This window comes from Borostomias antarcticus (genome assembly GCF_949987555.1).
Source record: "Borostomias antarcticus genome assembly, chromosome: 14".
Classification (NCBI taxonomy): domain Eukaryota; kingdom Metazoa; phylum Chordata; class Actinopteri; order Stomiiformes; family Stomiidae; genus Borostomias; species Borostomias antarcticus.
The window spans coordinates 8,440,117-8,463,222 of record NC_140247.1 but is presented as its reverse complement, the minus strand read 5'-3'; the positions used below and the strand labels follow the sequence as shown (position 1 = coordinate 8,463,222).

At 46.4% G+C, this 23,106-nt stretch overlaps 3 protein-coding genes across 3 annotated transcripts; 2 read left to right on the top strand and 1 right to left on the bottom strand.

Annotated features, from left to right (window-relative positions):
* Positions 1-5,484: 5,484 nt before the first annotated feature.
* On the top strand, positions 5,485-14,000 carry map3k14a (mitogen-activated protein kinase kinase kinase 14a; the record flags this gene model as incomplete). Its single annotated transcript, XM_084448409.1, has 15 exons — positions 5,485-5,731; positions 5,871-5,937; positions 6,147-6,363; positions 7,222-7,590; positions 8,107-8,241; positions 8,720-8,849; positions 8,932-9,060; positions 10,805-10,909; positions 11,229-11,386; positions 11,478-11,628; positions 11,803-12,108; positions 12,348-12,457; positions 12,704-12,839; positions 13,124-13,224; positions 13,359-14,000. The coding sequence occupies 15 exons, from the start codon at positions 5,485-5,487 to the stop codon at positions 13,521-13,523; spliced, it is 2,526 nt and encodes an 841-aa protein (XP_084304535.1). The 3' UTR covers positions 13,524-14,000.
* Positions 14,001-14,622: 622 nt separating this feature from the next.
* On the bottom strand, positions 14,623-18,600 carry LOC311318007 (apoptosis regulator BAX-like). The gene is made up of 6 exons (XM_084449184.1): positions 18,565-18,600; positions 17,939-17,990; positions 17,698-17,856; positions 17,448-17,583; positions 16,593-16,697; positions 14,623-16,096 (listed from the first exon to the last, which is right to left on the bottom strand). Exons 1-6 carry the CDS (start codon positions 18,590-18,592, stop codon positions 15,998-16,000), a joined length of 579 nt encoding a protein of 192 aa, XP_084305310.1. The 5' UTR covers positions 18,593-18,600; the 3' UTR covers positions 14,623-15,997.
* A 636-nt stretch (positions 18,601-19,236) lies between these two features.
* On the top strand, positions 19,237-22,045 carry rps11 (ribosomal protein S11). The gene is made up of 5 exons (XM_084449211.1): positions 19,237-19,297; positions 20,275-20,415; positions 20,691-20,766; positions 21,354-21,483; positions 21,839-22,045. The coding sequence occupies exons 1-5, from the start codon at positions 19,283-19,285 to the stop codon at positions 21,960-21,962; spliced, it is 486 nt and encodes a 161-aa protein (XP_084305337.1). The 5' UTR covers positions 19,237-19,282; the 3' UTR covers positions 21,963-22,045.
* The last annotated feature ends 1,061 nt before the right edge of the window (positions 22,046-23,106 follow it).

The following is a 23,106-nucleotide window of genomic DNA, read 5'->3' as shown; positions in this document are numbered from 1 at the left end:
AAACTCGAACTAAGTAGAAATGTGAAATGGCGGCCGAAAGAGGAAAATGAAGCGTCAAGTCGCTAGTATCTCTGCCTGGAATGGCCGATGTTTTAGAGGCGTCTCGTACGTCTTTGTGTAATGACAAACATTTGGCTAGGAAATCCTGTTTTTGCAAATAAATTACTACGAGGTAGTTATTTGATGGGCCCCCAATTAGGCTACTCGAACTATTCCCAGTAGCCTATCATATCCTATCATTCAACATTGAAACAGTCATACACACTATTCTCAGAACTTGAGTTCATCCAGCCTATCAACCTGTTCCAACATGTTCAGTGATTTATGGAATAGTTTGGGTTACCCATCAGTCAACAACGGTAGATCACAGTAGCCGACCCGTTCCGCGACATGCGTCACTCATCAATAAGGACAATTTAAAGGCTACATTTAAGTTTTGACCTAAATGGTACACGGTTAGAGGGCCCTGTTGACCTAAGTGGAGGGCCCTGTTGACCTAAGTGGTACACGGTTAGAGGGCCCTGTTGACCTAAGTGGTACACGGTTAGAGGGCCCTGTTGACCTAAGTGGTACACGGTTAGAGGGCCCTGTTGACCTAAGTGGTACACGGTTAGAGGGCCCTGTTGACCTAAGTGGTACACGGTTAGAGGGCCCTGTTGACCTAAGTGGTACACGGTTAGAGGGCCCGATTGACAGATAGTCAGGAATGGCGGGGGCGCACTGATGTAGGCTATTGAATTAACAGTCCTGCAGAAGACGAAGCCTGCAGCCTACTTACTCAAACCTCTGGTATTCTGCTAGTGTAACATGAGTAATTTGTGTTCAGCTAATCTATCACGAGTAGTGTGTGCGTGTGTGTGCGTCTATTCATTTAGAATGAGTCCAAGACACAGACCCTTCAATTGGGCTGGGAATCATTAGAGATTCTGGTACTGATTCCGGTTTAACCCGGTTTCCGGGTTCCTAAACGATCATCTTTTTAGTTCCCATGTTGAATGAGAGCAGGTCTCCAGACTAGTCTCTTCCACTAGTGGGGCACCAAGCACATAATATGGGGGCACAACATTTCACTGTGGCGCCTTTAGTGCCAGACAATTTATGGGCTTCTTGGGGAGCCAAATATTTATATTTGCTTTGAAATCCAAGTACATAAACTGTTAATAAGCAGATAAGGTGCAATCGTTACTTTAATAAACTTTACTTGACTTAATACACAGCTAGACCAATTACACATTCCTTAATAACATAGGTTTGTTTGCAGTGCATAGCTCAACATGAAGATACATTTCATACTGGTGACCTGGGCCACTGACTCAGATCGTATCAGTGAGATATCAACAACAGACCTTTGTTTAACATTAGGCTACATACTTTCCTTATAGTTTTACTTTTATTATACTGTATGTTTTCATCTATTTCATATTATGTAAGATATTGTAGGCCTAAATAAAAGTCACATTTTTATACACTCAAATGTCAATGACATTCAATCGCAGTATATTCACATAAACACAGTACAACAGCAGTGCTTTGCATTACTTTTTACCTACAGCTTTTCCTTTAAAGGGATATTCTGGATTTTTTTTAACTAGGGCCTCATTTTCTACTTACCTATGATGTTTTTGACTGATGGAGATCATTCTCAGTTAATTCCATGCTGTAGATAGCTTTGGGTCGTTCCAATTTCCACTGGTGGCTAATGCTAGTGCAACACAATGAAGTCACGTTAGCCTGTCTAAAAAACACCCAATGCGCACCCAAAAACAAATTAAATATGAGTTAAGTCTCTCTGGGATTCTTTTGTGTCTATTTACAGTCCATTTTGAATTCAAACTATCGTGTAATCTGTTCTGGTTTGGGGACCTATATTATTAAATGCTCTAACTGAGTAATACTCCGCCTACTGACTCGGACAGAAATATAAGTTCCACAAACTAAGAACAGAATCTACGAACATAGAAGAGCAGTCTTCAGTAGGCTACGGACTATTTGTGCAAAAGACATGTTCATTTTAAATGATTTGTGATTGCCTTTACTTCATTATAGGACATTATATAACATTATAGGATTGCAATACTATAATATTTGTATAATTTATCTTACAATAATGGTTTTCATTATTTTACAAAGCGAGAGTGCTGTCTGTCCAATAATATCCCAGATGCGCCAGGTCCAGCTGTGTGCCCTTGCGTAATACAGTGTTAACTGAACGAGTAGTGTAGACTTTGTAGACTGTAGACTATTCTATATTGTATTCTATCACGTTGACATTATATGTATATGTATATATATATTGTATATGTATATGTGAGTGCTTGTCCACACGCTCTCCATTCTGATGAAAGTCAGTGGACCGAAACGTTAATAAAACTCTAGAAAAATTCTATATGTGCTCCAGAGTGCAGACTTGTTCTTTTTCTAGTATAGCTTCGTTGGTCGTGCACCTGGTTTGCATCGTGGATGTGCAGACGTTTTTCTCTCTTCTAATTCAAGAAGCGCTCATCCAAACAACTTCACCCGGGACACTGCATTTCCTTAGTAAAAAAGGTCAAACCATAAACTAATTTCTTTCTTACATGGAGCTTCTCTGACCTTCAAGAGTATGGTGGTGTTATGAGTAAGTTGTTGTTCAACAGTCAGAAAGAGGAAATCAAACAAGGAAGTGATAATGTATTCCAAGTTGGCCAACATGTATTCAGAACTGACATCTATCCCACATGTTTGCTGTTACTCTCGAGGGCAAATCCTAATTTGATCTGTGTTTGAAGCTCTTTCTCATCTATCTGAATCCTAGTTGGGAGTTTCTGAATCCTAGTTGGGAGTTTCTTCTATGTGTCTAACAGACAGATGGTACGTCGTTGTGTTACAGCAGTTAGAACAACAAAAACGCACAATCTTGGACTAATAAAAATGTACAGTAAGTACACAAAATATACAAAAGGATGTACAATATATACATAAATCAAGCTATACAAGAGTGCAACATAATACAATAAGCATTCTAACCGGGGGCGGCGGTGGCTCAGTGGTAGAGCGGGTCGTCCAGTGACCGTAGGGTCGGCGGTTCGAATCCCGATTACTCCTGTCCACATGTCGAAGTGTCCTTGGGCAAAACACTGAACCCCAAATTGAGCAGGCTGAGCAGGTTAGCACCTTGCATGGCAGCTGCCGCCATTGGTGTGTGGATGTGTGTTTGAATGTGTGAATAAGAGGCCATCGTATAGCGTGCCTTGTCCGTTAAGTTAGAAAGGCGCTATATAAGTATACATATATGTATATAGTCCATTTACTATTAACCCCCCCCCCCCCCCCCCAGATTGTACAGAACATGCAAATAATGAGGTAATTGTCTGCTGGTGATTGGCTGGGGATGGGCCCATAGAGCACATGGAAATAAGAGAAGAGCAGTGATGCGTACTGGCTAGATAGGACCAAGGGGTTTGTGCATTATTGGTTGGTATTTGCCCCTGAATCAGTGTGAGCAGACTATAATGTGAGCCTTCTCTCAGGGAATCCACATGTAGAAAACGTCAGTACTGTTGCCTCACACACACACACACACACACACACACACACACACACACACACACACACACACACACAGAGCCTTTGGACACTGCTGCAGCGTTTAAAGCCATCAGATCTGTTAGAACTCGCACATGTGAATTTGATTGCAGGGTTCCTCTCTGCATGATGTGTGATTGTTGGTTTATTGAGGGAGGGTGAGAGCGGACAGAGAGGCGGCGCTGCACGCCAGGCCTGCTGGGGGGAAGGGGGAGGGGCTTAAGCATGGAGCAGCAGTGGGGAAGTGGAGCTGAATTTCCAGTAAATCACCATCAGCCAATCATAGCTCTCCCCTGGAGTTGGCCCAGCGCCAGCCAGGATCAAGCGACGCTGAGCAACCGATATACACAGCATGATTACAGAGAGAGAGAGAGAGAGAGAGAGAGAGGGATTACAAAGAGAGGAAGAGAGAACACTCAGAAGCACACACCAGTCCTAGGGGTAGAGGGCAGAAGAAAACCTTCCTAAAAACTTCATGTAGCTCATCAAGTTGTTCAAGACTGGATAACCAGAAGAGAGACAACAACTAACATCCTCCTCTGTCGGTATGTCTGTGGCCTGTTTGCACCTTCCTCAGCTTCAACAGGGCTGTGTCTGCGTCTTCCATTCTTCAGTTCAGTTGGGCTGTGGCGCTGTGTTGCGGTTTTGCAGTTGGGGCGCTTGTGTTCTAGCTTTAGCAGGAAGTGTTTGTTTAGTGAGAACTTGTGTCTGTTTCATAGAACGTGCAAAGTGTGGTAAGAGAAAGACAGACGTGCACAAAGTTGATAAACCAGGAAGTGATACCCGGTTAATACCCACTTCTCTTTTAGTTGGTAGTCAGATGTATAATGGATGTTTTTGTGTTGATGCTGGTGACTGAAGCTGCCAAACAAGCAGAGATCAGCCCAGTTGCTGAAGCTGCTGTCTTGCAGACCGACGCACGCTGGCTAGTCTTGACCTCTAGAGCTTATCTGAGGGAAGAGCTCCTCCTTGTGCTCAAAGGTTCAGCAGCAGGGAGATAACCCAGGGTCCAGGGAGACGCACTGATGCAACAGGCAGTAACTCAGGCGCCCGAGCCCTGAGCTCCCTCTGCTGCTCAGCTGCTCTGTCCACACGCTCGGGACAGTCTCTCAGACACGTCACATTTCTGCCACTGAACTCGCAACGTGTTAAGATCTTGTTCAGTTACACTCACATTTACATCTGTTAATCTATTTTCAAACCGTTCCTTTTGCTTTATACCGGTGCTCATGCCATTCTGCAGTGTGTAACGGTGTAATTCAGCCAAGCCTGTCTTCACTGACATCATGTTTCATGTCTGACAAAACGACTGTACTTCCTGGTTTAGGCTACAAACTTCACAGTTGTAACTATCAACACAAGACCTGAATCAAGGTTACTGCCTCGTATCCACGCTCCACCGCGAGGCTTGAAGATGCAGTGAAGACGTTCTGCTGATCAAGCGTCTGTGTGTGAAACAGGCCACACATCCAGCGGCCGATAGGTCAGCGAGGGGATGGTCTGATAGGTCAGCGAGGGGATGGTCTGATAGGTCAGCGAGGGGATGGAAGAACAAGCCAGAGATACACATCTGATTGGCTCCCATTGTTCCATTCCCAGCAGGTTCAAAGTTCTATTCACACCAGATGGTTGCAGACTTGTAGGCGGAGCTACTGTAGCCGAGTGGCTGTACAGTTTGATCACACTTGGTGTCCTTCCAACCACAAGTGGCCTCCCTTTCCTGTTAATGGGTGGGTGTGCTGTGGGACTACTTAGATGAGTAGGTTTTGGTTGTTGTTAATTATTTCTTTGGTGCAAGAGTTTGAATAGCACAGCTAATAGTGTTTAACTCCTGTTTAACTGACTTGTGTTTAACTCCTTCTTTTTTTTTTAAGGTTACTACAAGTGTTCGGTCTGTTTTCTTCCCCCCCAGGAGGCAAAATGGCGGTGACCAGGATCTTGAACTCGACCACGCCGTTCTCTATGTCCCGAACGGAGCTGAAAGGAGGTGACCAGAGCTACCACAGCCCGGGCCAGGAGACTGAGGACCGTGAGGGGAAGGGGAGCAGAGTGGGCCTGAACCCCATGAACTCCATGCTGACTAAAGTCCTGACCCAGGGCACGGCGCAGGAGAACCTGGGGTCCCCGAACTGCTGGAAGGTCTCACCCTTCATCGCCCAGGCCGAATGTGAGTTTCAGCAGAAAGGGGGTACTAGTTTCTGTGGGGTGAAGTGGCTTGTTTGAAATACAATATCAACGCTCTCGCTGCCGTTTGAGGAGGAAGATAGGTAGAGCGAGCTAACACCTGCTCTGCCCTCGCTCTCCAGGTGAAACCCAAGAGTCCCAGGAGTTTAGTCCCTCTTGCACCGAACGCTCCTACATTCCCATCAGCAGGTATGACAGGACGCGCTCACACATCGGCTCCTCTCTGCCCGTTCAGGAAAACTTTGGGTTTTTCTCTTAGTTGAGGCTGTTTGAAGTTCTGTCCAACGTTCTCTTAAGTTTGAGATGTCATTCTGTCCTCTCTTTTTTGCGGCAGTGGATTTATCAATGCCAGAGAGTTCCAGAGTAAATCAGCTAGTTGTTTTTTGGATGTTTCCTAGTAGCACCTCCTCAGAACAGAACAACGTGGTGGTCCCCACCATATCCTTGGGGGCCCCGGCGCGGCACGCCCCCAAGAAGAAGCAGCGGAGGAGGCAGAGGAGGAAGGAGAAGAAGAAAGAGGAGCAGAAGGAGAGGAGGAAGCCGAGACAAAGACGCAGAGTTCCCTCTGGAGTCCCCGAGCAGGAGAGTGGCAGCTCTCCCCTGACCCACGTCCAGGTAAGACCCCACGGTCATCACCTTCTCTCCCCTGACCCAGGTCCAGGTAAGACCCCACGGTCATCACCTTCTCTCCCCTGACCCAGGTCCAGACCACACGGTCAGCACCTTCTCACACTCTGGTCCATGAGCTGACCCACGCGCAGTGTCTTTCCTAGATAGATAGATAGATAGGTAGATAGATAGATAGATAGATAGATAGATAGATAGATAGATAGATACAGTTGAAAGATAGATAGATAGATAGATAGATAGATAGATAGATAGATAGATACAGTTGAAAGATAGATAGATAGATAGATAGATACAGTTGAAAGATAGATAGATAGATAGATAGATAGATAGATAGATAGATAGATAGAGTAGAAAGATAGATAGATAGATACAGTTGAAAGATAGATAGATAGATAGATAGATAGATAGATAGATAGATAGATAGATAGATAGATAGATAGATATTTAGATAGATGGATATATATTTAGATAGATAGATAGATAGAGTAGAAAGATAGATAGATAGATAGATAGATACAGTTGAAAGATAGATAGATAGATAGATAGATATTTAGATAGATAGATAGATAGATAGATAGATAGATAGATAGATAGATAGATAGATAGATAGATAGATAGATAGAGTAAACGCCTCAAACTCAAATCAGTTGCTTCCGACAACTGTGGAAAGTTAACATTAGCATTCCTATGCTGGGGAAGTGATTCAGACAGATCAGACTAGGCCTCCTAGTCCTGACGCCGTGGTGAACTAGCAGAGTCCGCATCATCTTCACATGAAAGCTATTTGGCACCTGGGAGACAGCCTCCTCTAAGCACGTTCTTGTTGGCTTGTCTTCCCTATAGGATGTGTCAGAGTCTCAGAGAACAAACACCACCTTCCCCCGAAGCCCAGAGGTGCAGGACACAGGACCTCCACTTCACCCCCGCCAGCATTACCTCAGAGGCCCCAGCTGCGTCCCTCCGGGCTGGGGGGCCCCGGTCTGTGACCCCCTCTCCTACGGGCAGGGCGCTGACTCTGACTCCTCCTGCTGCAGCGTGGGAGACTGCACCCTGGCCCTAGCAGGGCTCCGGGGCAGCGTGAGTCAGGGGGACCGCTGCTTCGCAGGGCCCTTCTCCAAAGATCTGGAGAGGGATGTGAGGGAGAGGGAGGCGGAAGAGGGCGGAGTCTCGGTGCTCCAGTCTGACGGCCATGAGGGTCTAATCTTCAACGAGGTAGTTCTAAGTTCTAACGCTCCTGGACTCGGTCCTCACTTGGTTAAATGATCCACTCTTTTCTTGTCTTATCTGTTACCAATATGAATAGGGATGATATATCGGCAATCGTATCGGTATCGGCCGATGTTAGTCATTTTTTAATATATCGGTATCGGTCCAATGTGCAAAACATGGCCGATGTGAACAGCAGATAATTATTTCTGTCTAGCTGCTGTGTGTGTGTGTTGTTGTTGAGAGGAAACAATGTGGTAAATCTATGATTTATCGGCTTTTCCTAATGTTTAGGAAATACTGTAGAGACAGTGTTTACATGTGTTTTTCAGTATGTATACATTTTGATTATCATAGAAACGTTTTTATACAGAGCATATCGACATCGGTTAATATCGGTTATCGGTCATAACAGCAATGTTAATATCTGTTATTGGTATCGTTTTCATATGGGTGCGTCCCTACTTGTGTTCCTGTGTGACCCCGTGGTGACCCTAACCCCAACCCCTGGTTTCCTCTCAGAACATCACACCGGTGGACTATGAGTACCGGGAGCAGAAGGACTACTCTCACGATCACTTCATCAAGGGAGGCTCCTACGGAGAAGTGTACTGCACCCGGGACCTCAACACAGGCTACAGATTTGCTTCCAAAAAGGTGCAGTAGACAGTAGCGTAGTGGTCATCCATGTTGTTTACTGTGTACGGTGTGTGTTCTGTCAGCGTAGTGGTCATCCATGTTGTTTACTGTGTACGGTGTGTGTTCTGTCAGCGTAGTGGTCATCCATGTTGTTTACTGTGTACGGTGTGTGTTCTGTCAGCGTAGTGGTCATCCATGTTGTTTACTGTGTACGGTGTGTGTTCTGTCAGCGTAGTGGTCATCCATGTTGTTTACTGTGTACGGTGTGTGTTCTGTCAGCGTAGTGGTCATCCATGTTGTTTACTGTGTACGGTGGAGTTCTGTCATTGTAGACAGTAGCGTAGTGGTCATCCATGTTGTTTACTGTGTACGGTGGAGTTCTGTCATTGTGGACAGTAGCGTAGTGGTCATCCATGTTGTTTACTGTGTACGGTGGAGTTCTGTCGTTGATGGTGTGTGATCACTTCAGCTGTTGCTCCTCTTCCCTCCCACCCAGATCCCCCTGAAGATGTTCAGCAGTGAGGAGGTGGGTACGTGGAGTGCCCTCAGGTCTCCTCGCGTGGTGGAACTCTTCGGGGTGGTCAGGGAGGGGCCTTATGTACTCCTCTTCATGGAGCTCAAGTCTGGTAAGGCCACGCCTCTGTTAGACGCCTCCATTTAAGGGAGGGGTGATTTCCGTTGACCTCCTAACCTCTCTCTGCCCTCTAGGCTCTGTGGGACAGCTGTTGGCGGAGAGAGGTCGTCTACCAGAAGATCTGGCCCTGCACTACCTCTGCCAGGTCCTGACCGCCCTGGAGCACCTGCTCAAGAGACGCGTGCTGCACCTCGACATCAAGGGTGAGCCAAGCGCTGAGATGGACGATGGCCGAGCTTCACGTTTAGCAACTATAACAGAACATAAACCTCTACAGACCCACCATATGTTCTGCACATAATAAAGCTGACACAGTGAAACGTAATGACATTAACCGCTTTCAAGTTTGAAAAAGCAATTTAATTGATTCATAAATCGATGTTCACCTGGTTAATAATAATAATAACTTTCATTTATCTAGCGCCTTTCTTAAAACCCAAGGTCGCTTTACATACGGGCAATAACAGACTAGAGACAAACATGGTAGACAGAGACACACAACATTAAGTAACGGAAGCTAGAGGTCAAAGGCCATGTTAAAGACGTGAGTTTTAAGGAGTTTCTTGAAGCAGTCCAGAGTTGCGGCAACAAGCGCCGAGTTGATCGTTCATCATAGTATCTATCATAGTATATATCTACTATTTAAACAAAAGATTCATACAAAGGGAGAACAGCGTCATTTTTCTCTCTGTTTTTGCAGTTGTTGTGTGGAACACAAGTGTCATAGAGGGAGGGAGTCTTGATCGCAGCACCTGTGTTGTGAAACCAGAGAGAACCAGCAGCGAGAACGAGCCGAGCCGGGAATTTCCCAGAGTGACTCACTCACCCACCCACCCCTTCTCTGCTCTGCTCTGTTCTGCTCTGCTCTGCTCTGCTCTGCTCTGCTCTGCTCTGCTCTGTTCTGCTCTGCTCTGCTGTGTTCTGCTCTGTTCTGTTCTGCTCTGCTCTGCTCTGCTCTGCTCTGCTCTGCTCTGTTCTGTTCTGCTCTGCTCTGCTCTGCTCTGTTCTGCTCTGTTCTGCTCTGTTCTGTTCTGCTCTGCTCTGCTCTGCTCTGCTCTGCTCTGCTCTGTTCTGTTCTGTTCTGCTATGCTCTGCTCTGTTCTGCTCTGTTCTGTTCTGTTCTGCTCTGCTCTGTTCTGCTCTGTTCTGTTCTGCTCTGCTCTGTTCTGCTGTGTTCTGCTCTGCTCTGCTCTGCTCTGCTCTGCTCTGCTCTGTTCTGCTCTGCTCTGTTCTGCTCTGCTCTGCTCTGTTCTGCTCTGTTCTGTTCTGTTCTGTTCTGTTCTGTTCTGTTCTGTTCTGCTCTGCTCTGCTCTGCTCTGCTCTGCTCTGCTCTGCTCTGCTCTGCTCTGTTCTGCTCTGCTCTGCTCTGCTCTGCTCTGGAGGGGCAGCGCATGTGAGCACGCTGGAACCAGATGCTCAGCCAGAGAGAGAGAGAGAGAGAGAGAGAGGAGGAGGAGACAAAAAGAGAGAGACAAAGAAAGAGAGAGTATCGCAGAGACATGTAATCGGCAGGAGAGAGTGGAAAGTGAGAGACTGAATTAGAGAGAGAGAGAAAGAAAGAAAGAAAGAATGAAAGAAAAAAAAAAGAAAGAATGAGGCAGAGAGAAAAAATCCCTTCATTGCCTGGGTTGTTGAGCCTCGGCGCCACCTGGTGTCTGATATGAAACAAGGCGGCTTTGCTAAACCTGAGCACCTGCTGGCCGTAGCTAACCACTTCCCCCGATGTGTTCTGGTTGTGTTTCTGTTTTATACTTCCTACTGGCTGACATGACTCATGTTCTACTGTTCCTCTCCACAGGAAACCAGGTCGGCTCAGTGTCTGATCACCACTCTGCTGTTAAATATGTCTCTGTCATCTAAGGATTACAGAACCACCATCACATGTAATCCAGTGTAAGACAGCTAGCATGGAGTAAAGAGAATGTCCTCCATGTCTTTGTCTCTCAGTGGACAACGTGCTGCTCTCAGAGGACGGGAAGGACACCTTTCTTTGTGACTTTGGACAATCCGAGATACTGGACTCTAAGGGACAGAGCATCAGTGCCTCTCAAAGTAAAAATAATCCTTACCTCAAATCACCTCAAACACTTTAGGAAATCATATACCGTAGAGACATATGTGACCTTGATTGATGTTTTTATGTTTGTGCGTGTGTGTGTGTGTGTGTGTGTGCATGCGCGCGTGCGTGCGTGTGTGCGTGTCTGTGTGTGTGCATGTCTGTGTGTGTGTGTGCGTGCGTGCGTGTGTGTGCGTGCATGTGTGCGTGCATGCGTGTGTGTGTGCTTGTCTGTGTGCGTGTGTGTGTGTGTGCTTGTCTGTGTGTGTGCATGTCTGTGTGTGTGTGTGCGTGTGTGTGTGTGTGTGAGAGCAGGTCTGAAGGGCACAGAGACTCACATGGCCCCTGAGGTGGTGAACGGGGAGCCCCACGGAGCCAAAGCAGACGTGTGGAGCAGCTGCTGTATGTTACTGCACATGCTCAATGGGTGCCAACCCTGGACGCGCTATTACTCCCGTCCGCTGTATCTCAAGGTACAGTAGGAACGATACACAAGTCATCAGCCATACGAGTCAAATAGATATTGTTTGAATGTTCTCCTAAAGAGTCTTGCTTCCATCACAGATCGCCAGTGAGCCACCTCCTCTCAGAGAGATCCCGCCTGACTGCAGTCCGCACACCGCCGAGGTCATAAAGGCGGGGCTACATAAGGAGCCAATCAAGAGAGCCTCAGCCTCTGACCTCAAGACAAAGACCGCCAAAGCCCTGCGAGAAGGTATCAGGATCTGTTCTTTAATCAGCTGGATTAGTTGCCCATCATTTATCGAGCATGTATAGCTTAGTTGCTGTGTAATAACTGTGTAATAACATTGTAATAACTGTAATAGCTGTGTAATAACATTATATTTACTGTAGTAACCATATTTGAAATGTGTTTCTGTTGGTGCAGTGGGGGGACTCACAAGCCCCATCAGAGGGTCGTACAGGGAGCCCCTGCAGAAAGCCCCCCCCCCCCTCTCCTCCCCCCAGCCCCCCTCCAGCACAGACACCTCCTCCTCCGAGCAGCCTGACCTGTGGGAGCTCTCCACCAATCTAACCAGGCTGAGGGAGGAGCTAGAGGAGGAGGATGATGATGGCGAGGAGGAGGAGACACCTGCGAGCTCGCGGCTCTCTCCCCCGACGACCCTCCACGACCGGCCCAAACCCCCCCTCACCTCCACCGGCTCCGAGCTCGAGCTGCGCAAACTGGAGTGGGGTGAGGGTCATCACTGGATCGTGTGTGTGTGTGCGTGTGTGCGTGTGTGCATGTGTGCATGTGTGTGTGTGTGTGTGTGTGTGTGTGTGCGTGTGTGTGTGTGTGTGTGTGTGTGTGTGTGTGCGTGCGTGTGCGTGCGTGAACTGAACTCCATAGTTCAACAAGGCCTATTTATCGTTCTCTTTCTCACGGCTGGATTTCTGTTTTTGTTGTTATTGTTCTGTTGTTGTTGTTGTCAGACTTCTACCTGAGCAGTCTGTCTCAGCTGCACTCCGCTGAGATCCAGGAACAGCTTCTCTCCTGCCTGAGCAGCGAGTGCCACTCCAACAGGGAACTAGGGGACAGAAAGGTGAGTCCCTTCCCTCCGACCCACTCCAACAGGGAACTAGGGGACAGAAAGGTGAGTCCCTTCCCTCCGACCCACTCCAACAGGGAACTAGGGGACAGAAAGGTGAGTCCCTTCCCTCCGACGGCGATCCCAAGTGAGGGGTTGTGAATGTGTTGATATGGGTCCCCTGGTTACGCCACTAGCACATGAAGTAACAGGCCTCTTGACCTCCGGCTCTTTCTGTCCATCTCTTCCCCCTGACCTCAGGACTCGGGGCGCTGGTCCATCAGCCCCGGTGATTACCTGAGCTCCGGCGTCTTCTCCTATAGCAGCCAACCGGACCAGGTGTTCAGTACGGACTGGCTGGGTCAGACCCACCTGCCCCCACCCCGCTGCTTTGAGGGTGAGTCACATCTCAGGATTCCATCTGATCTACAAAATAGTGACATTTACACTGCGTTAGCTGTTCTCAAGCAGCCCGTAACATCTCTAATTAAAAAAATAAAAATTATTCTTATTATTTGGAAGGGACCATGTGCAATTAAAACATGAATGTAAAAACATTTGATGCATCGCACCAGAGTTAGCCTTAGGCTAATTTGCATCTGCAGTCCCTGTAAACGGGTAACAGATAAAAACAACAGACACCTTTAACTAAGTGAAAGTCTTTCTCTCTGCTTGGTTCAGGGGTGGACGTCTGCATCCGGGACTTTACGGGCTGTGAGCTCCAGATCCGGGAGTCACGCCGGGTGAAGGTGGGTCACATCGCCTCAGGGATCAGCGATCAGGTGAGGGCGCGCGGTTTTACACTTCAGTCGAAAAATCATCGTCTTTCCCGTAACCTGCATTATTGCATTATTATTCCTTCCTCAGTCTCTCCTCCATCAGCGCTCATGAGCTCTCGTGTGTCTCTCTCCTCCAGATCTCTGAGCGGGTCTTCACTATGGAGACCCAGGAGGGTCAGCCGGTGCTCCATGACGAGGAGGTCCAGGACTCTGGCATCGGGCTGCGCTGTGTCCCGGCCCCGGAGTCCAGCCCTCTCTGGACATGGAGGATCAGAGACGGTGTCCTGGAGACGCGGGACTGAGCCAGGACAGACACTCTGGTCACCAGGGCCTTTCGTATAAGCTATGAGGGCTTCCGTACCGGTCTCAAGGATAGCCAGGCCGCTTTATCCAACCATGCGCTTGATCCATTTCTGCTTTGTCTAGTAAGACAGTTAATAGATTCAATATCTGATAAATGCTTTTTTCATGTATGAGTGTGATTTTCTACTGCTCTGCGGGCCTCAAGACGATTTTACACCGTTGTCTTTAGAGGGCGGCACAGTGGCGCAGTACTTAGCACTGCTGCCTCACAGCCAGAAGGTCATGGGTTCGATCCCTGTTTGCGATGATGTCGGCACTGGGGATGTTCTCCCCAGGGTGGTCAGGTACTCAGGTGGGGGGTCTCCTGGGCCCTTCTGTGTAGTTTGCATGTTCTCTCCGTGTTCGCATAAAGAACCCAGTATGAAAAACATGCAGAAGAACAGAACGCTAACGCCCACAGATGGCTTGGGGGAGGACGGAGGGAGAGAGAACATTTGATCAGCGACCTTAAAATGCTTGTGTACTGTATGTATAGCCGTGTGTCGCCCATTGCGTGTGTGTGGTGTGTTGTGTGTGTGTGGAGGTGTCTGTGTGTGTGTGTGTGTGGAGGTGTGCTGTGTGTTTGGTGTGTGGAGGTGTGTTGTGTGTGTTTGTGGTGTGTGTGTGGGGTGTGTGGAGGTGTGCTGTGTGTGGAGGTGTGTGTGTGTGGAGGTGTGTTGTGTGTGTGTGTAAGTCTGCTGTGTGTGGAGGTGTGTGTGTGTGTGGAGGTGTGTATGTCTTTTGAGATGGCTGTTTTTTCTCAAGACATGAAAGTGCTGTAGTCATGGAACCACTGTGGTGTTCATATCTAATGTCTGGTCTCCTGTGTAAAATAAAGTCATTGCCTTCTGGAATAAAAGTGATTCTGTTGTGGACTGTGAGTTATGACCATACAGTACCTGGAATAACTAAGACTGTATAAGTATAGAGGGCCAGCATTGTCATAGTTCAATCCTTCTGATTTGCATGTGATAAATAGTTCACAAAACCTGATAGGCTGAAATCCATAAAAAACTTTATTTTTTTCATATTGCATTATATAAAAACAATGTCACTGCAAATTATTTTTTTTTTGGGGGGGGGGAGGCTTACTTAAACGATTGATCCGATACAAACGAGATAGAAAAAGTGAAAAATTGAGAGCGTATCAAAGTGATTTTATAGTAGAAAAAAAGACCAAGGCACTGACAACTTAAAACCAACAGGGAAAGGTACCTAGAGCATAACGGCAGGTAGGGTTGTGGTTTTTAGTTTATATACCCCACCTCAAAATACAGTACTTTGAACACTATGCTGAGAGGTAAACATCTGTGAGTGAAGCACAGTGCTGTTCGTGATTGCCATGTAGGAGAGACTGGATACACATGAATGGATGGATGGATGTTTGCACACACGCACACACACCTTCAGTATCAGCTGGTCATAAAATCACACACGTGTACACGTACACTCACAGAAACATTTGTGAATGCATACTCAAGCACAGCGACTCCGTGATGAGACGGATGGAGAGAATCAGAAAGAGAAAAGGAGAGACTTGAAGAAAAAAGTGCAATGACAAAGCGCTAAAAGAAAACAGATGAGTCAGCTCATGGCTCACCTGAACAACAATATTCATATCATCAGTTCATATATTTTTCAGAGACTCTGTTAACATTTAATTAACGCAGTGACTTTTTAAGAAATATAAAATAAATTAAAAGATGTGCCTTGGCAGAGTCTTTCCAAATCTCTCCATCCTTCTCTCTCTCTTTTGATGGCAGTCACGCATGGCTCGTCATCTCAGAGAACAGAGGCGTGACTCGTCATCTCAGAGAACAGAGGCGTGACTCGCGTTCCAAATCCTTTGCCGCGGACGGAGGTTGGAAACGAGGAGTTGATCATTAGGTCCAAACGCTCTTCAGTCCATCCAACCCCAACTCGCTCTCTTCACGCTCTTCAGTCCATCCAACCCCAACTCGCCCTCTTCACGCTCTTCAGTCCATCCAACCCCAACTCGCCCTCTTCACGCTCTTCAGTCCATCCAACCCCAACTCGCCCTCTTCACGCTCTTCAGTCCATCCAACCCCAACTCGCCCTCTTCACGCTCTTCAGTCCATCCAACCCCAACTCGCTCTCTTCACGCTCTTCAGTCCAACCAACCCCAACTCGCTCTCTTCACGCTCTTCAGTCCAACCAACCCCAACTCGCCCTCTTCTCGCTCTTCAGTCCATCCAACCCCAACTCACCCTCTTCACGCTCTTCAGTCCATCCAACCCCAACTCGCTCTCTTCACGCTCTTCAGTCCATCCAACCCCAACTCGCTCTCTTCTCTCTCACACCCCCTTGATTCAGCACAAGCTCCTCTTCTTTACCCTGACCTCCTCCCTGCTCCTTCCACTCCTCTAACCCCTCCCTCCTCCTCCTCTCTGCTCTCTCTCTCTCTCTCTCTCTCTCACAACTTGCGTATGACCAGAGCGGTGGTGAGGACTCCGGCCAGAAACACGCCCACGGTCTGCCAGGTGGGCGTTCCAAAGTGGGAACGAATTCCCTCCTAAAAAAGAAAGAAAAAAAATAAACAGACAACGGTATGAACCATCCATACATGAGAGCTTTGCTTTAATAAAGAGTGAACTAGTGCATGTTCAACACAACCTAGGTGACCAGTCCATTTCATGGTGCTAAAATGTGGTCGGACGGTAAAGTCAGGTTGCTGACTGAAAAATCCCATTCATTGTTTCCATAGAGAATTAACTGGATAATGTTTTACGATGAGCTCATCTCTTTCAGTTGGAGTTTGGTGGAACACATTTAGGCCGTAATTTCCCCCAGATTAAAAAGTGAACTAGCGGCTAACGGTGCAGAGTACCGAACAACGACAACAATACCTGGAAAAAGATTCACAGACTAATTCATAAAACACATGTACATGCTTCTTTGAAAAAGCTTTTCTTCAATGAACCGGAAGATGCATAACCTCCATTGGTGGCTATAATATGACAACCTGGGCTCTCTGTACAGTAAGACAGAACTGGGATGCAGCTCCTTACCCAGCCCCCCTGATCTCGAATCCAGTTGATCACATGATCGCGCAGGTAGTCTGTGGTCCAAGAGATGATGGTTCGAATGACGTCAGGAACCTCGGTCACCAGAGCCTAGGTCAGAGGTCAGAGAGAGGGATGGAGGAGACAAGAGAGGAGAACGACTTGGAGCTACTTGTTTGGATAGTAGAGGATACATTCCATGAATAAATCCCTTAAAGGACAATGCTCGTTTTTGACAACCTGTACCTTATTTACGACATATTATAAGACGTTTGACTCACCGAGATCACTTTGGTGTAGTTCGGAGGCCTGTAGAAGAAATGTAAAATCCAGCGCGAGCCAGTATATCCATGTAATGGCGGTGATCGGGGCAACGAGAATGCAGCTTCTAAAAATCTATTTTCTGCCGCGAAACGGTTGTTTTCATCAATCTGTCTGGATGAATCGCTAGTTGTGTCCAACGACGTTTCTAAAGATCATATTACAGAGGCATGGGAAATACCACAACAGGCCTATGCTCTATGTAAGCACAACTAGCGATTCATCCAGACAGATTGATGAAAACAACTGTTTCGCGGCAGAAAATAGATTTTTAGAAGCTGCATTCTCGTTGCCCCGATCACCGCCATTACATGGATATACTGGCTCGCGCTGGATTTTACATTTCTTCTACAGGCCTCCGAACTACACCAAAGTGATCTCGGTGAGTCAAACGTCTTATAATATGTCGTAAATAAGGTCCAGGTTGTCAAAAACGAGCATTGTCCTTTAAGTTCAAACTCTGATGTAGAACAATTAAAGCCCCCTTTCCCCAGACCAACGGAGGTGAAGTAAGCAGGGAGTGCTACTTGCTCTACTGACCTTGATGACCAGCCGACAGGCAAAGTAGAAGAGGGCCACTACTCTTCCCCAGTTGAATTTGCCATCGGAAAAGATCTCACAGGCCACTTTCACAAATACGTCCTTGGTGGGCTGGAGTGCAGAATCATTTATCATGCTGAAAAGAACACAGGAAAGTATTCAAATGAATTATTGCAGTTGTATTGCTACTAAGGTCTCACTTAATATTGCATTTCACAGATTGAAGGACTGTGACAAATTCTGAAGATACCTTTGGAGCTGTACGTTGCCATCGAGCTCATCTCCGATCTGCTGCAAGCATCGAGCCAGCTCCTTATGTTTGGTGTCACACAGCTCGACTCCACCCAGCTGTGATCGGGTCACCACTGCATTACTGTCACCATGACGGCGTACTCGTTCATAAATGAAACTGCATACAAAAGGGCACAATTACATTTTAGTCCGCAAGAGCTGGTTCAATGAGTAAAAATAGAGATTACATGTATACTCACTCTTTCAGTAATGCAGTTCCCACAAGTAGTATCTGATCATTACCGTTCTTACCTAATAAAAAGCAGAGCAGAAAAAATGTATGTGTGTATTGTCAAATCTTTTCTATTATTTTCTTGGGGTTAAAAACAAAGCAGATATTTGAGCTATCATTAAAATAATTTGAAACCAAATAGGTGGGCCTAGGTTTAGCAGGTAGCCTACCCTGCTGGGAAAATGCCAGGAAAGTGAAACAAAAATTCGACAAACAGCTCTGTTCTCGGGAAAAGACGCGAGTAAATAAACATATTTCATTAATTGTGAATAAGAATTAACAAACTATGAACTGTTATTTTTTCTCACGAGTAACATGGAAATATTATACCTGAGCAAACACTTAACAAACAAACAGTTTTGTGCTTTGCTTAGGGGGCTGAAGAGATGGGACATGTCTGTAGCATGACACTGGTTGTAATGTAATGTAATGCTAGCTGGCTAGAAAACGTTATCTGTCAAGTACACGCTGTATCGTACACCCACTACATAAACAGGACAACCCAACGGCCCATTCAATATGTCCACGCTGTAGCTAACTTCAGATTTTTTACATTATCAGTCCTATTCCACGTCGATCAAAGTATTTATTTACCAGAATCGCCTCCTCCCGACGCTGCCATCTTGTAAAACTTCTTCTAGATTGCTTCCGTCTCTGGTCATGTGACTCATGTGTTTATGGCAGCAGCCATCGAGGGGCGTGGCTGTGTGAAGGTGTCTGGGGGGTGAAAGTATTGGTGCGTTCCAGGCAACCCGTAACTCGTGTTTTTCCGACCTCCTACACGTGAAAATGCTCTGGAATGGCAGTCAAACCCGTAACTTCCCACCCGGCAACTGGGAGTACATCGATCTGTACGAGTTCACGGGTGGGAAGTTACGGGTTTGACTGCCATTCCAGAGCATTTTCAAGTGTAGGAGGTCGGAAAAACACGAGTTACGGGTTGCCTGGAACGCGCCATATGAATGTGTAGGCTACTATATTCATGTGATGCTGAAATTATATAGGCCGACGCTGGGGGAAGTGGGCATAATCGAAGAAGGTTCTGCTATAATGATCAGGTCACTTACAGGACTACGTAAAAATGTATTGATGTATCCTTGATAGACATCATATAGTTTTGCGGCACATTAGCCGCTTCAAATTAGTGGTGAATGTCTTCCTTCCCTGTACGCGTCATTTTTTTCTCCCAACCAACTTCTGCCATAACCACGCCCCCGCGAGTTGGCCTTCCCATAAAACGTCACCTCCGGTCCCTTCTGTCTTAGCTCCGCCACGCGCATGCGTCGGTCTCTTTACGACTCGGCTGGCAAAGATGGCGGACGCACAAGTACGTTCAGCTCAATGGCGTGGTGATTATAATATACTCTTTCTACCGTTATAATGAATGCTTCGATCGTGTGAAATGCATTAGACGATACCAGATAAGCCAAGAGCGTGTCTGTGAGATCCTTCCGAACAAGAAGAAGCAGTCGTAACTGATTAAATCTGTGTTCCACTTCTCGCGTGCTCGTGTAGCTAGGTAGCTACTAGTTAGCATGCTAGGTAGCTACTAGTTAGCATGCTAGGTAGCTGCTAGTTAGCATGCTAGGTAGTTTCTAGTTAGCATGCTATGCTAGCCCAGCTCCCACTCGGCCAGGCCCCGACGTCGGGCGTTTGCTTCAGCTGTAACTTGACGACTTGCATGTTTTAATCGCCATGCCTGCTTGTTAGTCGGTATTAATTTGATAACGTGTTATTTGGGTTAACTAGGTGGCGTTATCTAACTGGCTGAATCGTTTAAATCGTGTTGACCAGCTGAGGCTAGGCAGTTATGGTGCGTTCGTTTGTTTTCGGAGGTGGCGAGTCGCAAGTGGCAAAATACCTACCTACCTACCTCCGACCTGTGTGCATTCAAGCTATATACCATTATATCACAGTTTACCTAGTTATATCTATATACCATTATATCACAGTTACCTAGTTATATCTATATACCATTATATCAGGAAGTGCGAGTTCATGCGGTGTTTTATTTAATTCCTAGTAGCAAGTCGCAATTTGCCACCTCCCAGTTATAAACGAACGCACCATTAACGTGAGCTAGTTCACGGAGCTGGTTCACGTTAGCGAGCTAACCGATGGAACATTCTGCGAATGAATTTACTTGCCTGCAAATGATGTTTTTCTCACGATGGTCTTCCAAGCCCTCGTGGCTCTGACGAAAGTGCCGTTAAGGCAATGCTGATGCAGGACAATTTAGATGACTATTTGTTTTAGTGGCATGTTTACCGACCCTGCAATAACGCATTACTACTCTTCTCACAGACGGAGAGGGCTTATCAGAAGCAGCCCACAATCTTCCAGAACAAGAAGCGGGTTCTTGTTGCCGATGGTGGGAAGGAGGCTAAAGAGAAGCTTCCTCGCTACCACAAAAGTGTGGGGCTTGGCTTCAAAACCCCAAGAGAGGTAGGTTCATTTGTATTCCGACTAATACTACCTGAAGTACTCTTGGTGCTTATAACGGTCATTTTTTCTTAACCTGCAAATGATGTTTTTCTCACGATGGTCTTCCAAGCCTGCAAGGCCCTGACGAAATTGCCTTTTGGCAGCACTGATGCAGATATCTTGCAGTGTTTTCATTGAACCCCACCTCTCTCCTCTTAGGGACAGTTATGCTGCTGTGACTTAGTCAAGCAAATTAAACCACTTTAACCTTACTGTTGCACATGCTTTATCACCAGGCAATTGACGGCACTTACATTGACAAGAAATGCCCCTTCACCGGAAACGTCTCCATCCGTGGCCGTATCCTCTCTGGTCAGTCTTCAAGTCTGCTTTCTATCTTCAGTTACGCTGGTGGAATGACCTGCTGTTGACCTCGTTTACACTACTGCAAGATTTCCACCTCTTTTCCCCACTGGGCTACAAATGATGTTTATCTCACGATGGTCTTCCAAGCCCTCGGGTTCTGACGACACTGCCTAATGGCATTGCTGATGTGGCCCAGTAAATAGTTTAGAAAAAAAGATTAGGGTCCGCACACTGGAGCATACAGTAAATGTTCCCAATCGTTTATTAAATATTGACGTTTTGCTCTTATTCAGTCTTCTGAATAAGATCGAAACGTCAATATTTACTAAACTATTGGGAAGATTTCCTATACGCTCCAGTGTGCGGACTCTGCTCTTTTTCTCATTGGCACTCCGGTGTGTCCTGTACCTGGTCTGCATAGCTCTTCTATTATCTTCAGCCAGTAAATAGTTTTGACATGGTTTCTGCAGGCTCTCTGTACACATGGTGCAGACGGATCGGTTTGACGACTTCGTTGTTGAGACCGCCCAGCTTTCTTGCACCAGCCCCCTGCTTTGTCTCATCGTTTCCTTCCTTGTGTGGTTTGTCTGTAGGCGTGGTGACCAAGATGAAGATGCAGAGGACCATTGTGATCAGACGGGACTACCTGCATTACATTCGCAAGTACAACCGCTTTGAGAAGAGGCACAAGAACATGTCTGTCCATCTGTCACCCGCCTTCAGGTGCGGCGCCATTACCATGTTGTGCATCCATTTTCTTTACACCTGCCCCTTTCCCCCCAGTCTACTACAAGGATGGTCGTGCTATAGATATTTGACTACATTAGATGTTTTGCTGCAAATGATGTTTTTCTCACGATGGTCTTCCTAGCCAATGTGGTTCTGAGGATAACGCCTTATGGCAACACTGATGCAGCTCGATATAATGCATCACTTTTACATCGTTTTGTAGATGGGAATGTGCTGTTTGTGGATGGGGAACTTCACAGCCATCTTTCTGCAGTGTCCTTGTGTTGTCTCAAGGTTGGGAGTGTCTCGCCTCAGGTACATGTTCCAATCAAGTTTTTCCTCTTTGCAGAGACGTCCAGGTTGGGGACAATGTCATTGTTGGAGAGTGCCGACCACTCAGCAAGACAGTGAGGTTCAACGTTCTCAAGGTCACAAAGGCTGCTGGAGCCAAGAAGCAGTTCCAGAAGTTTTAGATGTTGGATGACTGTCGCCAGGAATCAGCTCAAGATCAGCTGACTTGCTTTGTCAAATAAAAGAAAGTTTTCTTTACTCTCTACTTTGTTTTCGCTCATGTATTGGAATTCAAAACACACCCTGCAGTATCATATTGTTAATTTAGAAAGGGATGCTCCTATGAGTTAAGCACTCCCAGAATGGGAAGTAAATCACAAAGGCTTGAAATCCTATGGAATACAAACTGACATGAGTACCCAATGATGTGATGAATTGTAGTATATTTTATACTGTATTACATCAATACATCTGGATTACTCATGTAGTAATCAATATTACTAAGAATAATGAATAAACTTCACTATAGGAAGAACTGTGTTAGTATAACAGGATATTGACATCAGATGCCCTGTCCTGAGTAAACATTCCTTTGTCCTCTGGGTCAATAAAGATAACACCTCGTCTACAGTTGAAACGTGATCTAAGCAGGACAGGAAGAACCATGGATGTATTAATTAAACTGGATACAGCCACTCCATTCACTGGCCGCTATCAACAATGAAGCCCTATTGAACCGCGCCATCTTGGCAAATTTGTAGTCATTTGACTTATTTCCGGTGACTTTTGACTTGCGCAGTTGTGCTTTTCTGGCCTTCCGGTGACTTTTGACTTGCGCAGTTGAGCTTCTCTGGCCGACGCGCGTCCACGAAAAAGTTCACATTTATCTGAAATGTAGACGCACGTTCCCGGCTCTCTCGGCTCTCCCCGCTTTGATTTAGCAATGAAAACCGGCTTGCATATTAACCTGTTTTTGTCAAATATATCAATTGGAGAAATTATTTTTTGATCCTTGCATCTTAGTTTTAACAGGTTAAATATAATTGAACATGTTTTGTTTGCTAGTAGATGGTATTCATTCCGTTCGCGATAACGTTATTGCAGCCAGGCTAAATTCCTCCAGGGAGCCAGTGACCGGCGAGTTGAAGAGCTTCACTCCCCGCCAGCAGGAGCTTTGGCCGCGGCTACCGCATCTCGGATAACCCGCTGAGTTCGTGGCTGCTATTTCACATTCGCCCTTGATCAATCCCAATACCGATCCATGGTAATAATGAATCAATCGTTCAGATCAGATCGGCAGTGCTGCATGCATGTTACAACATCATT

Excerpts from the sequence above, each read along its gene's own strand:
- LOC311318007 (XM_084449184.1), bottom strand. The coding sequence starts at position 18,592 with ATGGCAGCGTCGGGAGGAGGCGATTCTG. Across the intron at positions 17,584-17,697 it reads GGCAACGTACAGCTCCAAAG|CATGATAAATGATTCTGCAC; the intron begins GTATCTTCAGAA and ends TGTTCTTTTCAG. Across the intron at positions 16,097-16,592 it reads TTCGAGATCAGGGGGGCTGG|GAGGGAATTCGTTCCCACTT; the intron begins GTAAGGAGCTGC and ends TTTCTTTTTTAG.
- rps11 (XM_084449211.1), top strand. Across the intron at positions 20,416-20,690 it reads GCTTCAAAACCCCAAGAGAG|GCAATTGACGGCACTTACAT; the intron begins GTAGGTTCATTT and ends CTTTATCACCAG. Across the intron at positions 20,767-21,353 it reads CCGTGGCCGTATCCTCTCTG|GCGTGGTGACCAAGATGAAG; the intron begins GTCAGTCTTCAA and ends GTTTGTCTGTAG.